Below are 16,134 nucleotides of genomic sequence, written 5' to 3' on the forward strand. Positions count from 1 at the left end.
CCAGTCCTGGACAATACAGTCAACACTGAGTAATTAAGGGAGCCACAACAGCCAGTGTACTTTAGTGATTTGTGCACTGGACAACAACTCTAGAGTTGTTCCTGCTGAACAGCAGATTCAGTTCCTGCTGATCCATGGAAGCCCACTGGGTGACATTAGGTGAGTCACACTTTCTCAGCCTCAGTGATACATTGGCCTTAGGGTTTGCCATAAGTTGGAAATGGCTTGGAGACAACGCAACAAACAGGGCCACAGTTGCTCACTATAAAGAATGCTTTTAGTACATATGATTATTGTACTTACAATATGAATTTGCATTTTATTGTTGCTAGCCTTTCCATTACTGATTGAATTTAAATGCTATCCTTAAAATTTCTGTAAATGGCTTTGGGATTCTGTTTATACCTGAAAAAGGGTATACAGAAGTGTTAAGCAAGCATGTCTGAAATAAATCACAGATATATTGTACAAAACTCTGTTTTTCAATTTGCCAGGGAAGACTCAGAAGATGGTATTCACTCTTCTGGCAACATAAGATATGTTTGCACCTGAAACTTTTTCATATGCAAAGTGGGTGCTGTGCCAGGGAGCTACAGTACATTGGGAAATGTGGGTGACAATACTGTAGTCATCTTTGTAGACTTATGGAAGATCTACACCACAGAATGAATGGTCTGGTACTACAGTACTTTAACTGCCATAGCTCAATGTTATGGGAAGTGTAGTTTGGGCAACAAAAGGAACCAGCATTCTTTGCAGAGAAAGCTACTTTGTAAAATCACAACTCCCATGATTCTATACCATTGAGCCATGGTAGTTAAAACGGTGTCAAACTGTATTACTTCTACAGTGTAGAAGATGCACTCTAAGTCACAAATAATCCTTAATTGTTTCTGATGCTTCCTCACTGTAAACGAAATAAAGGTATGTTGTCAAAGGCTTTCATGGCCAGAATAACTGGGTTGCTGTGTGTTTTCCTGGCTGTATGGCCATGTTCCAGAAGCATTCTCTCCTGACGTTTCACCCACATAAATGTCAGGCATTCTCAGAGGCTGTGAGGTCTGTTGGAAACTAGGCAAGTGGGGTTTATATAGCTGTGGAATGTCCAGGGTGGGAGAAAAAACTCTTGTCTGTCTGAGGCAGGTGTGAATGTTGCTATTGATCACCTTGATTAGCATTGAGTAGCCTTGCAGCTTCAAAGCCTGGCTGTGTCCTGCCAGGGTAAATCCTTTGTTGAGAGGTGTTAGCTGGCCCTGATTGATTCATGTCTGGAATTTCTCTGTTTTCAGAGTGTTGTTCCTTATGTACTGGCCTGATTTTATTTTTAAAAATACTGGTAGTCAGATTTTGTTCAATTTCATGGTTTCCTCCTTTCTGTCGAAACTGTCTACATGCTGTTGTTGAAGGCTTTAATAGCTGGAATCACTGGGTTGCTGTGAGTTTTCCGGGCTGTATGGCCATCTTCCAGAAGCATTCTCTCCTGACGTTTCGCCCACATCTATGGCAAGCATCCTCAGAGGTTGTGAGGTCTGTTAGAAACTAGGCAAGTGGGTTTATATAATAATATCCAGGGTGGGAGAAAACTCTTGTCTGCCTGTGGCAAGTGTGAATGTTGCAATTGGCCACCTTGATTAGTTTGTGATTCCTTTATTTTATCACTTTTAAACTTATTTATCATGCAATTCTTTTGACACAAAATAAATAAATAAACCTTGATTAGCACTGAATAGCCTGGCAGCTTCATGCCTGGCTGTTTCCTGCATATGGGAATCCTTTGTTGGGAGGTATTAGCTAGCCCTGAATGTTTCTGAGTCTGGAATTCCCCACAGAAATGCTGGACCACTCTTAACAACCACCGTGTCAGTCTACACAGAGAAGCGATTGATATCCACAAGCATTTGGACAATTTCAGCAGAAAGGAGGAAAACATGAAACATGAAAACATTTCCTCCTGACCTCACAACTTCTGAGGATAGAATCACTATGCACAAACCTCTTTATTCCCCCACCCAGAACATTCTACATATATATAAACCTACTTGCCTAGTTTCCAGCAGACCTCACAAACTCTGAGGATGTCTGCCAGAAATGCAGGCGAAACGTCAGGAGAGAATGCTTCAGGAACATAGTCATACAGACAGGAAAAAACACAGCAACTCAGTATCCACATGCTTGTGTGATAATAAAATAAAGATAGAAATGTGTGCGCAAGCATGGAAACAATTTCCTCGCCTCATGTACTTCCAACTCTTCTTGAAGGCTACTTCCAACGAGTTGGGACTCTCGGCAAGCAGGACCCTCTCCGAATAATTTCAGAACGCCAGACCACGTTTTTCCACCGCCCAGGCTGCCTGGCTGCCTCTGGCGCAGTGTACTCTACCTTGCTTCCTACCCCCCCCCCCCCCCGCCCCTCTCCCTGGCTGGTCCCGGCTCTGCTCGTGATTGGCAAACCGGGAGCAGCTCCAAAGGCGTGCAGCGCTCTCGTTGGCCGAGCCTGCCGCCCGTCTAACGGAGGGTGAAGGGGGAGGATCTGCGTGAGCATAGGCTGCAGGGCGGCCGCTGCCTGTGCCTGTCGGTGTCGGGGGCTGGTGCGCGAGGGGGGGGGGAGGGGGGCCGCGCACGCGCTCGGGTTTGGAGGAGGAGGAGGGGGGCTGCGTGCGCGCGCTGACTGGCTGGCTGGCAGGCAGGCTCTCGTGCCCTGTCTCGGCCAAGATGGCGGCGGGGGCGGCAGCAGCGGCGGCGGCGGCAGTGGCCCGGCTGGAAGGCCGCGAGTTCGAATACCTCATGAAGAAGCGCTCGGTGACCATCGGCCGTAACTCCTGGCAGGGCTCGGTGGACGTGAGCATGGGCCACTCCAGCTTCATCTCCCGGCGGCACCTCGAGATCTTCACCGCCCGACCAGGCCCCGGCCGTTTCCAATAACAGCAAACGGGTGAGGGTGTGTAGCGCGGGAAGCGGGGCCAACCCTGGCCCCGCCTCCCACGGCGTCGACAGCGCCCCCTAGCGGCTGCGCCCGAGGCCACGGCTTTACGGGCCTCATAGGTCAAACCGGCCCTGCCGGCAGAACATTGGATAAGTTGGATAAGAAGAAGGGATTCAGGAAAAGCCGATTAAACATCAAATTAGGTAATGATTATACAAATTAAGCACCAAACATCATGTTATACAACAAATTTGACAGAAAAAGTAGTTCCATGCTCAGTAATGCTATGTTGTAATTACTGTATTACAAATGTACCACCAAAATATCACAATGAATTTAAAACACTGACTACAAAAACATTGACTACTAAAAGGCAGACTGCGTTGGATAATCCAGAACATTGGATAAGTGAATGTTGGATAAGTGAGATTTTACTCTACAGGGGAAAACCTTTACCCTTTACCTTAACTACCACCAATTCCTCAATACTTTATTTCCCATACCACCATACTTCACCACAGCAATGCGTGGCCGGGCATAGCTAGTGATGTATACTAAATTTCAATTCGGAATGCTGAAAAGAACAGTGAAGCCAGTGCAACATCTGGGTCCCTTTCAAACTACAGTATACAGCACTTTCAATTCCATAGCTCCACTCTGTGGAATCTTAGGTTTTGTTGTTAAAAGATGTTATTTAAACTTCCCAGCTTTAGTGCCTATCAGACAACAAACCACAGAATTGTATAGGTTGTAGTCATGGCACTTAAAGTGGAACCATAGTGCTATAATGATGTAGTGCAAAAAGACCACTGTCGATAGAGTGTTTCCAGAGTATTTGTTTTGTGTTAAATCACCATGCTTTCTTCGCTCACTTTGTATAAGATCAATTTGCCAGAATCCGTTACTATCATCTTGTATTTTTCTTGTTAATGGCTATGTCTTTTCTCAGAGAAACTCTGGCTTTTTCCCATAAAAGTGTGATTTTTCACAGGCAGAAAACAGCTCTTACATTTTAAGACCTCCGGCTGAAAAAGTGTTCTTACAATAATTAAAAGAGTGATAAACAGTAAATAGAATAATAAAATGGTACCCACAGCAAAGGTTATCATGACTGTGAGCTGCGTTTCAAATGTTTCTTGCCTCAGCAGTACACCAATTAAATCCCAGTGGAAAATGAATTGCAATTTCATTTACTACAGAGGAGCAATAGTTAGTTTTCACTAAGAGACACCTGCTAACTAATTCCACCTCCTATGGATAGTAAAATCTTTAAAAAGGTATAGTCCATTTTCGCAGTTAATGTTATCTATGCTTCTGGACTATGCAAACTGAACTAGTGACATGCAGAGGAAGATATATTCAGGATCCTGGAGTGCCTCCTAAAAATCTCTGGAAGTCCTTATTGCAGCTGCCGTTTTAGTGGACCAGAAAGGACATTTAATTGCTTTCACCTTCTGTTTCAATATACTTGATTGTGGCCTGGACACAGAGGTTCCTCAAAACAGCTTGCAAGTGCCTTCAATTACTGTGTTTTTCAACTGATTTTTTTTCTAGACAAAGTCCTGTGGGATGAGGAGTAGGGTCAGTCCCAAAGGATGGTATGAGACCTCCAACAAAGAGCATAGTCCAGACATCACCCTTGGTCCAAATCCTAACAACCTGTTCAACTGAAAATATTTCACTAGTGCTTGAAATACCTGAAGACAGTCTATTTCTGAGTATAATTCAAAGCACTATTTTTCAGAGTCCCCAATAGTCTAACACTCGATTTTCTGCAGAATTTCTAGATCAGAAACAGGAAATGACATTTGCCATAAGCAGAATTTTCTCGTTATGGTACCCAAATACCCATAACAAAAAAGTCAACATTGTCACTGAAATATAACATCATCTGAGCTCTGTGATTGCAGCAATTTTTTTTTGAATGTAGCAGAGTGTTTGAGGATTGAGATATTCGTAGGGATACGAAGATGCTTGTTTATAAAGCTATTGCTCTCTCAATCCTTTTATACGCCTGCAAAACGTGGACCATTTACAGATGTTACACCCAACTTCTGGAACAATTCCATCAGCATTGCCTCCAAAAAATCCTGCAAATTTCTTAGGAATACAGGTAGACAAATGTCAGTGTTCTGGAAGAAACAAAGATCACCAGCATTGAAGAAATGAACCCTCGCCATAATAATAATAATAATAATAATAATAATAATAATAATAATAATAATGATGATGATGATGATGATGATGATGATGATAATGATGATGGGACCCTGAAGAAGGAGACAGAAGGCCTGATTCTTGCAGCCCAGGAGCAAGCCATCAGAACAAAGGCAATTCAGGCCAAGATCGAAAAATCAGCTGATGACCCAAAATGCAGACTGTGCAAGGAAACCGATGAAACCATTGATCATATCCTCAGCTGCTATAAGAAAATTGCACAGACAGACTACAAACAGAGGCACAACTACGTGGCCCAAATGATTCATTGGAACTTATGCCTCAAGTACCACCTGCCAGCAGCAAAGAACTGGTGGGATCACAAACCTGCAAAAATATTGGAAAGTGAACATGCAAAGATACTGTGGGACTTCCGAATCCAGACTGACAAAGTTCTGGAACACAACACACCAGACATCACAGTTGTGGAAAAGAAAAAGGTTTGGATCATTGATGTTGCCATCCCAGGTGACAGTCGCATTGATGAAAAACAACAGGAAAAACTCAGCCGCTATCAGGACCTCAAGATTGAACTTCAAAGACTCTGGCAGAAACCAGTGCAGGTAGTCCCAGTGGTGATGGGCACACTGGGTGCCGTGCCAAAAGATCTCAGAAGGCATTTGGAAACAATAGACATTGACAAAATTACGATCTGCCAAGTGCAAAAGGCCACCCTGCTGGGATCTGCACGCATCATCAGAAAATACATCACACAGTCTTAGACACTTGGGAAGTGTTCGACTTGTGATTTTGGATGCGAAATCCAGCATGTCTATCTTGTTTGCTGTTTCATAATAAATAATAATAATAATAATAATAATAATAATAATAATAATAATAATAATAACTACTTTATTCTTATACCCTGCCCCATCTCCCCGAAGGGACTTGGGGCGGCTTACATGGGGCCAAGCCCGGAACAACAATATAAAACAAAAGCAAACAGTAAAAACAAATCAATCAACAATAAAACATCAAACAACGATAAAAACAGTCATAAAAGTCACATACAAAATAAAATCTTAAAATCCCAACGATCGGGGCCAAGGTGCAAAATATGTCGATGTCAACGGGGAGGGGAGATTACCCAGCTGTCATAGTCAATTACAGTGCAATTATAATACTGGGGAAGGCATACCTGAGGGTCTAATACTGAGTAGGCAAACAGGTCAATCCCACAGGGATCAGTCATCAAAGGCCATCAACTTGTCAGCGGGGATGATGGGTAGTAGAGTTGAAATCCAAAAATTCACCATCCCGGTTCACCTCCTTCTCTCCAGACTGTTTCCCCGTGTGGAAAACAGCACTGGATAAACTCACTCCAGCAGACGAAGTCCAACTGTTGATTAAACTTTATTTACATGATCTATATACAAATAGAGTCAATTCAGTCCTTTCCTTCATGAGTGCTTGCCGAAAGCACCCATGCACACACACACCACATTGCTCATCGCTGTTCTCCGCTCTACACAGGAAAAAAAACTCCTCTGCATTCCACAGGAACCAAGATAGTAAGTCCCGGTCAAAACACACTTGACCCCATTGGTCCTGTGATACATCAATCATTGCAGACTCTCATTAACTCCATAATTGCTGAATCCAGATTGATTTTAACATTTCACAATACACAATACCCTGACAATTCCCCTCCGAAATGTTCAAATCAATTCTCCACATATACTTTAACACTCTACACATTTGATCAATCTCTCTTGAACTTCCACAAGATAAAATATGTATACATACTGTCATTTTCAATCACATGTAAATTGTTTTGATCACAATACATCAACTCTCTTCTTGCATCTTTATTAACACAATCGATGCCAGAACCAGAACCTAATACACTGATGTTTCACTTCATTAATCAATAGTTTTCCCAACCTCTGAAAACTTAATTCATTGTGCCACATAGATTCATTTGATGCTGCCAGGTTATATTACAACCACTGCTGGCTTAACCATGGATTTCAATTTCTCTTAAAATCCAATTTCTTAAAACCAATTCATTACATAATCAAACTTCACCCAAAAAACTCTAGAGAGTTCTTTCTCTCACTCTCTATCTCTTTTACATCTTTATTTTTCATCACAATTATTCACAACACTGATTTAACTCTCTCTGAACATATATACATATTTCAACTTCCGTTCAGACTAATAAACAGGCACAATGTTTTTGCATCTCTGGCGCTTTGGCAACACCTGTGCCAATTGACAAGTTGGAGACCACTGATCAACTGATTCAATCTCGGTCTCAAGAAGAGATATATCTTCACTTTTTTCTGTCACCTGCTCTTCACTCTCAAGCTTAGGTGATTTTTTCCCTTTACCCCCTCTCTTCTGACTCTTCTGGGGAGTCTGTACTTCCCCATGTTTCACTGGAGTAACCATCTCCTCCTTAATGGTTCGTTGCATATCTTTTTCAACAACAGAACCCCCTCCACCTGAAGCTTTTTGTACCTCCGCTTCTTTTGTGGAATTGTTATTAAACAACATCTCTTTGTTCAAATGCAACCTGTCCCAGCCTTCATCCTTCTCAAAGAACGCATTCTTTGAGAAAATAAGCCTCCCAAGACCACTGTGAAATTTAAGCTTGTCTTGGTAGTAGCCTAAAAACTGCATCCTTCTCCACTTAGGCTCACCCTTTTTCCTTTGGTTGGCTGGAACTAATACATTAGCATTTTGACCATATACTTTTAGATATCCTATATTTTGGGTTTTTTTGTACATTCTCCTAAATGGGATGTCATCCAATTCCTCATCCCATAACCTGTTTAAAGTGTAATTACTTGTGTGTGAACACTCTGGCCAATTCTTAGTTGAGCTTTTGGAATCTCTAATTAAACACTCATTCATGTGAAGAATTTGCTTCATCCTATTTTGGGCCACGCCTTCTTCATTTGACTTATTTGATTTTACATTTTTAAATCCTATATTCCTTTCACTCAACAGTTTCTTCATCTCTTCATTACACACATTAATTCCTTTGTCAAAAACTATTTGACCTACATGCTGTTCATAGACCCTTTGAACCATGTCTATCCAATTAGACACCTTTACAACAGCTTCTTTCAAATCCTTAAGGAAGTAAATATATCCAAATCTCGTGTGTCTATCTACTAACAGCAAAGTAAATTGAGAACCTCCCTGGCTTTTTACATCAGATTCTGTTACATATAGATGGACTATTTCAAACATTTCCTGGGTCTTAATTCCAGATCTTTTAGGATGCTCTTTTGATTCAATTCCCATCTCTGAACAAACTGCACAGTCTAATAAATTTTCACATTTTTCACACTCAAAATCTGTGCATATTTCTAAAGTTTTTCTGAGCACCTCTACACGTGCATGACCCATCGCTCTGTGAAGATGATGGATACACCTGTCATGCATAATCTTCTGCTTCACACAATAGACTTGTGCCCCATCTGGAAAGTTATTTTTGTCAAACATCATATACATTTTGTTTCTTTTTACACCTTTTGCTACTACTCGTCCATCTTTCTGTATATAACAATAGATTCCGCTAAAAATGACTCTATATCCGTTCTCAGTTAAGGTAGCCACACTTAACAAATTAGAACTCAATTCTGGGATGTAAAGTACATTTTCCCAATCCACATTCAAGCAAGGAATGAACACAGTGCCACATCTGTTCCATCAGCCAAAGTCACTGCTGTTCCAGACACATCCCTTCTGTTTTTCAAAAGTTTAAGATTTGTAACAACATGGTGTGTACAACCTGAGTCCAAATACCACTTGTTCTTTTCGGTGATCCTTCCATTCACCGCAGCCATAAACACTTGGGGCTTAGTTGTTGTTGACAAATTCTTAGCCCCTCTGTTCCCACGAGAACTTCTTGCCTTGTTGTTTGGGCAACTCCTGGCAAAATGCCCCGGCTTGTTGCAGACAAAACACCGCCGTGTTTTGACCTGATGTACTGCAACCTCCTCACGATTCCCAGGAACACCATCAGGACCAAAGCCGGCCACTTGCGCCCCCTCCTGGTCGCACTGCGCCATCGTCTGCTTCTGGGCTTGTTCAAATGCCCTCCAGTCCACTTTTTGTTGGATTCTCCCACACACTGAATCCAAAGTTAAATCCTGGACTCTCACATTCTGGAAAGAATGTACCAGAAAGTCCCAGTCCTCAGACAAGCTGCACAGCACCAGATAACATTTCTGTGCTTCAGAATATTGTAGGCCTCTTTCCTCAGCTCCAATCAATAATTGCTTTACATTGTCCAAATGTTTTCTGACATCCTCACCCTTAACAAGCTTTGCTGAAAACAGCCTCTTAGTCCAAATCATTTGAGACATGCAAGTCTCCCTCTGATGGACATTTCTTAAAGCTTGCCAAATCTCCTCAGGAGTGTCCTTGTTTCTCACATGGACAAGTTGGTTTGGTTGGAGGCACAGTATCAAATATGCTTTGGCTTTCCTTCTGTGCTCAGCATTTTGATCTGTTCCATTGAGGGTATTTTCCAAATCCTCAGATGCCAGCAAAGACCGCATCATTACTGACCACGAAGCATAATTATCATCAGACAGCTTTTCCATGCTGGAAATGAAGCTTTTCCCAGCCATCTCGGTCATCAAGATTCAACACCCCAAGCTCCCGGTGAATTAGCTGCCTCCGTGACCCTCGGTCCCCGAGATTAAGCCGTACTGCCACTTACTCAAGTGCAGACTCAGGCGGTCACAATCTTCTCCTGCAGCTTCACTGGAGCTCTCTTTCGGGTCCCCTCCGTCTCTGGAATCCCTCTCACAGCCGCACAGTTGCTGAAAGCTCACCAGCCATCAGCATCTCCATCCACTGCGCAGCAGGAAGCGTGGAGGCCTGGGCCCATAACCCAATGTCAGCGGGGATGATGGGTAGCAGAGTTGAAATCCAAAAATTCACCATCCCGGTTCACCTCCTTCTCTCCAGACTGTTTCCCCGTGTGGAAAACAGCACTGGATAAACTCACTCCAGCAGACGAAGTCCAACTGTTGATTAAACTTTATTTACATGATCTATATACAAATAGAGTCAATTCAGTCCTTTCCTCCATGAGTGCTTGCCGAAAGCACCCATGCACACACACCACATTGCTCATCGCTGTTCTCCACTCTACACAGGAAAAAAACTCCTCTGCATTCCACAGGAACCAAGATAGTAAGTCCTGGTCAAAACACACTTGACCCCATTGGTCCTGTGATACATCAATCATTGCAGACTCTCATTAACTCCATAATTGCTGAATCCAGATTGATTTTAACATTTCACAATACACAATACCCTGACACAACTTTGCTGGACTGGCCACATTATCCAAATGCCCCAAACCATTACTCTACCCTCAATTCAAAAACAGAAAATGAAATGTTGGTGGACCGAAAAAAAGATTTAAAGATGGGCTTAAAGCTAATCTTAAAAACTGTGGCATAGATACCGAGACCTGGGAAGTCATGAAGTCTAGCTGGGGGTCAACTCTTACCAACAGTGATGTGGAATTCGAAGAGACACAAATAGAGGGTGAAAAGGAAAAGCGTGTCAAGAGGAAGCCAACTCTTGTGGGGACCACCATCCATCTGGAAATCAATGTCCTTACTGCACAAGAACATGTGGATTAAGAACAGGTTTCCACAAAAGGAAATCCAATTAGAAGAATGGTACAGGGAAATTTGGAACATAGCAATCAATGATAAGCTGACTTGCATTATTAAAATTAAAAAGGGAATATCGAAACAAACAGATTTTTGGAAAATATGGAGAAAATTTATTGAGTATATTTTTAATGAGGGAAAGGGGTATAAGCCAGCAACAGAGACAATGAAATTTTGGACTTGTGAAACAGTATGAGTTGGTTGGTCCCGGTGAAGGTGGCACAAAATAAGGGGAAGGGAAGATGGGGAAAAGGTATAACAATAATGACGATAATAATAATAATAATAATAATAATAATAATAATAATAATAATAATAATAAATATGTATAAGTAGATAAAAAGGTGTAGTAGAGAGATATGTAGTAAAGTTGTAATGGAAAAGTCTGAAACTGATAAGAAATATGCATAAAGGTGCTTTGATTCTGATTTTTCTTTATTGTTGGATTGCATACAATGTGATATGTCTGGGATACTGTAAAATGAGGAAAGAATGTATACTTCTACATTTTGAATTATAAATTAATAATAATAATATTGAAAATAAAACATGTATAGGTAGATGAAGGGTGTGTAGTGGAGAGATGTATAGTGAAGTTGTAATGGAAAAGTTAAAAGACTGATGGGAAATATGCTTGGGGATGTTCTTGATTTTTGTTGTTGTTGTTGGATTGTATGCAACGTGATGTGTTTGAGATATTGTAGAATGAGGAAAATGTAAGCTTGTACATTTGGATTGATAAATTAATAAAAACAATTTTTTTTAAAAAAAGAATAGGTCTCCACAGTCACCTACAGACCCACCCCAAGACCCTACATTTGGAAATCAATCGTACTCGGCCACATGGAGCTGATCCAGGGTAAAGTGGAGCATGCCCCAAATTGAGGGATAGTCATAATTTTGGCCTAAATTTAGGACTATTCCCTAAAACTTGGGCTTGTTGGAATAGTTGGAATGGTTCTGAAACAGAACTGGCTGCAATTGTTTCAACTTCTATCTCAGAAAGGCAGACACCATCCGCTCCCACCCTCCATGTTATAACAGTTTCTGATCCATGTTGCCTGCAACGATGTCAGCTAAGTAATGGGATACTCTGGGAAGAGAGAGGGGACAGGAAGGAGGATTGCTCCTCTCCCCCTCCTCCCTCAGTGTTTGCACATTGTTCTGGCCACCATCACTGCAGATAGGACCCGTGTCACAACTGGAAATTGCTATGGCATGGAGGTGGGGGGGAGGGGGTGGTTACCATCCCATTTCCTTAGGCTGCCTAAAACCAGGAAACATGGGATGCCAGTGAGGATGCCAAACACAGCTCATGTCTCCCACCTGCCTCCACAACAACTTTGGAAGTGACCCATACCTGCACACAGATTATTGGTCTGTGTAGATCTGCCCTATGGTATGTCCTGAATACCTCTGACGGGTCTGTATATCAAGTGTGTTTTGACATTTCTGTTTGCCCAAGTTTGTGGTACTTTTTGAATTTTGACTGTACATTTTGATTGTATGTGTGTTCCAATTTGACAACATCAGCTACTATTTTCCTTCTAGTCTTGTCGCTTTCTTGCACGTTTATTAATCCAAGCCTTGGAAGGAGAAAACAGCAGCGTAGTTTTCGAAAATACATACACAGAAATGTACTTGCCACCTGGAAATAATTATCATTTGTAAAACAGTATTTTAAAAATACAACAAAACATGAATTCAATTATTAACGTGAATTATAGATATTTCTCTGTATTCTTAAAATGTTTGCATTTTGTTCATGTTGCAGGAACAACTACATATACTTGAGACAAGAGCAGCTTTGTTAGAACAAGGAAAGCATATCGAGGTAGATTCCATCTATTCCAATCCAAAGATAAAATTCATTCAATTTGTATTTGTATTTAGCTACTTGTGGTTAAACGTCCTTCACACAAATGTGATCTCTCCAGCTTGTACAACTCAAAATAAGTTTTTGACACTTGAAAAAGAAATAATTTTTAATTTGTGTATCTGAAATGTTTGTGCTAGGGGAGAGTAGTAGGTATCAATCTGTGAAACAGGAAATTTTTAAAACCTAGCAAAGATTTTCATTACAGATATAAAAACAATTTTGCTCTAATTTTTCCCAGAACTTAAAAGGTCAACTGAGGGATGCTCCCCTATCCACGGACTTAATAAAGCAAAGAATTGCACATGCGCATCTGTTTATCCAACAGTTCCTTCAATTGATGTTTGCAGCTTTTCTGCACTGTCTGTATTATTCATGTTTCTAAATTGTAAGGATAAGTGTTTTATCTTATTTGAAGGATGTAGCTGCAGGGGGCAAGTAAGAAGTATGCCACCCTCCTCTAATATATTTCAGTCAATTTGTAGCATTGAGGTAACTTAAAACTTCAGTTTAAAAACTTTAAAGAACCAGATAAAGAAAGAACAGAGACCTTGGAAACTAGGTGGACAAAGAAGTTCACTAGTATGATGAAATGTAGTGTTCTTTCTCTTTAAATGACTGCTAGATGTATATCCACGCCTTTCAATTAGCACATGCACATTCCACGCAGATCTATCCTCTCATGTCCTTTTTGGGAATAGAGGAATGCGCACACTGCCACCTAAAAGGAGAGCCTAAATTTTGCCCTGAACATCACAGACTGAGAGTTTTAGCACCTCATCACACCGACAATTAGAAAGCAGGGGAACGCGGAGGGAACCGTTTTGCCCTATTCCCTACTGTCCTTCCCGGTCTTCTGGGATGGTTGGCCATCCCACATCCGTTTCTGACCTTTCCCATGCTTTCCCCGCTTTCTCCTCATTTTATTGAGTCTGAAAATTGAGTCTTTTTTCCATATGGCAACACGGATTCCCACGGGCAATGATTGGAAGTGGCCATGCGCCATGTCATGGATTCCATGGGACTCCGTTTTGCTAGTATGTCAAAACTGAAACAAGACAGAGAGAAGACAATACGGGATGAAGTTTTTAGTCTGGCCTAATCTAGATGGAATCCATCTGTGTTTTCAAAATGATTGAGGCAAATTTAATTGTCCTCAATACTCATCCACAGAAAACACACTCCTTTGTAATCTTTAAATGCCCACTAATCTGAGATATAAACTGAAGAAATAGAGGAATTTTTCAAATGCTTCTGAAAGTGGAAGATTTATCTTGAGAGACTTGGGATAGTGTTCCCTACATTCTCAAATAATGGCCTAAACCCAATTGTTAGCACAACTGGAGTGGATCTGCTGAATCCTTGGAAAGTAGGAAAGTAAAAACTTAGGTACATTTAATTGTTTCAATGTTTATTTCAATTAAAAATTGTTACATTCTGAAATAATAGGATTGCGGGAAGAATTCTAGAGGACTTTTAAAATGTGCATAGGATACATCAGTGTACTTATTTGTCACTTATAATGTATGTACATATTAACTTCTAAGAGACTTCAAATGAAAATAAATCGCCTACATGATGAATTCAGAAATACTGGGCTACAAGGTACACGGTAAGTATGAACAACTATAGAAGCAATTCTATTTAACATTCTCTTATTTTATTACCTTGTTCTATATGTGATAAAAGAAGGACTCAGACCTTCATTCACTTTATTACAAAACATGTATGAACTTCACACATTATATTCAATTACTGGGATCCTGTAGTTGTTGTTGCTATGTGCCTTCAAGTAGTTTCTGATTTATGGTGAGCTTAAAGCAAACCTATCGTGTTTTTGTTTTGCAAGATTTGTTTGTGGGGATGTCATTGCCTTCCTGTGAGAGAGTGTGGCTTGCCTAAAGTCATGCACTGGGTTTCCATGGCAAAGTGAGGATTTGAATCTTTGTCTACAAAGTTGTAGTTCAACACTCAAACTACTACATTACATTGATCCTCCTATATTTATAGCTTTTTAATGCAACAGTCTTCCAATGACAGCAAATTCTATTTCAAGGGAAATTGGGGAAAAGCAGAAATGTGTCACACTTTTTCCTTGAGCACACTGTGACTTTTTCCTTTGCTAAATATCTTCTAGGGACCTGCCAAAGTCCTTAGGAGGACACTGTAGAGGACATTATTGCTGTGCATTGAGCTAGAAGGTATTTAGCTGAATCTGACTCTGCTCATGCCCCCATTATCATTTTGGGACTGAGGAGGTGTGGCAAACATTCAAAGATATTCAAAACATTCAGGAGAAAAACATAACAAAGCATGCAAATCCTGTGCTGCTCTCTGAGCTCCTGCTTTAAACATTTTCTCTTCTTCCTGTGCTATCTCCCTTCTCGTAAAAGTCCTTTTGAACTCTTGGGGGGATGTTTAAAGCAGGAGCTCAGAGACAAGGAAGAGGGGAAATTAAGCTTTAACTTTCTCAGCTAACCCTTTGATAGGCAAAACAAAAGCCTGACAGCACAGCATAAGTTTCAGAAAGGCAATTGAGAAAATAGTCTTTCAGCGTTCATGTTTCTTTGGATTTGGTAATGTAAATCTCAAAATATCAATTAATACAACACAGACCAACACATATTTTGGTATCACAAATATTAGACTGGTTCTGGGTATGCTTGACTTACTGATTTCAAAACATGGCACCAGCTTCCACTTATCATTTCTAGTATTTGAGATAGAGAACATATGCTACCTACCAGTTGCCATCTGCTTATCCATAGAGAAAGATGATAACCATATCTAAGAAAGTAGAGCCTGAAAATCAAGACACAATGAATTTTTTGTTGTGCTGTGTAATGTTGTTGCTTGTTCTGGGTCCACCTGACATAAGATTCTGAGCCTGGAAGTTGCTTTTTATGAGTTCAGATCAGGCAACGTGCAGTCCAGGAGCTATGCATATTCCTCAATACTATTTTTTCAGACCCTCCAAGTTTCCCCACATGCTTTCTTTTCCCAAGTCACGAATATCACCTGCTGCAGCCTCAGTGCATACATTTGGCCATTCTGCAGTCTTGGCTTTTTTTTCAATACAAGAAGTGAGAATCTCAACTGACATCATAGGAAGGGGGCCTGAAAATGAAAGAAAACAGTGAATCCCCTTGAGGATATTATTGACTATTTTTTATTTTGACTTTTTTTCCTGATTGCAATTTTTCTAAAAAAATTTGTGGAAAGACAAAGTGGGGTAAGGCAGGTTATTAGGTTCCTCAGAAATGTCAGTACTCTTCCCATTGCCTTAACATTGCCCATCTCTCAATTAAATCCTAATAGTGATAGTTATGCTTAGAGATAGTTTGACTTGTGTGAATCTGGATTAGATGCTCCTTTATTTTGGTATTTTGGTTGCATTGATCTGTGATGTATTTTAACACTACAGAGTCATCATCTCAGCATATTCTAGCAACACTCACAGAGGGGAG

At 40.8% G+C, this 16,134-nt stretch overlaps 1 protein-coding gene across 6 annotated transcripts in view; it reads left to right on the forward strand.

Moving 5' to 3' along the window:
- LOC107982989 (ankyrin-2-like) overlaps window positions 1-16,134 on the forward strand; it is a 54,614-nt gene that overhangs the window by 20,716 nt on the left and 17,764 nt on the right. For 5 of the 6 annotated variants that reach the window (XM_062984609.1, XM_062984613.1, XM_062984610.1 and 2 more), the window contains exons 6-7: window positions 12,566-12,625; window positions 14,215-14,279. In XM_062984609.1, coding sequence (XP_062840679.1) covers window positions 12,566-12,625; window positions 14,215-14,279 — 125 coding nt within the window. Of the gene's footprint in view, window positions 1-12,027; window positions 12,191-12,565; window positions 12,626-14,214; window positions 14,280-16,134 lie in introns of those variants that run through there. The other variant, XM_062984611.1, reaches the window with a different exon arrangement.

Source organism: Anolis carolinensis, chromosome 6, assembly GCF_035594765.1.
Source record: "Anolis carolinensis isolate JA03-04 chromosome 6, rAnoCar3.1.pri, whole genome shotgun sequence".
NCBI lineage: Eukaryota > Metazoa > Chordata > Lepidosauria > Squamata > Dactyloidae > Anolis > Anolis carolinensis.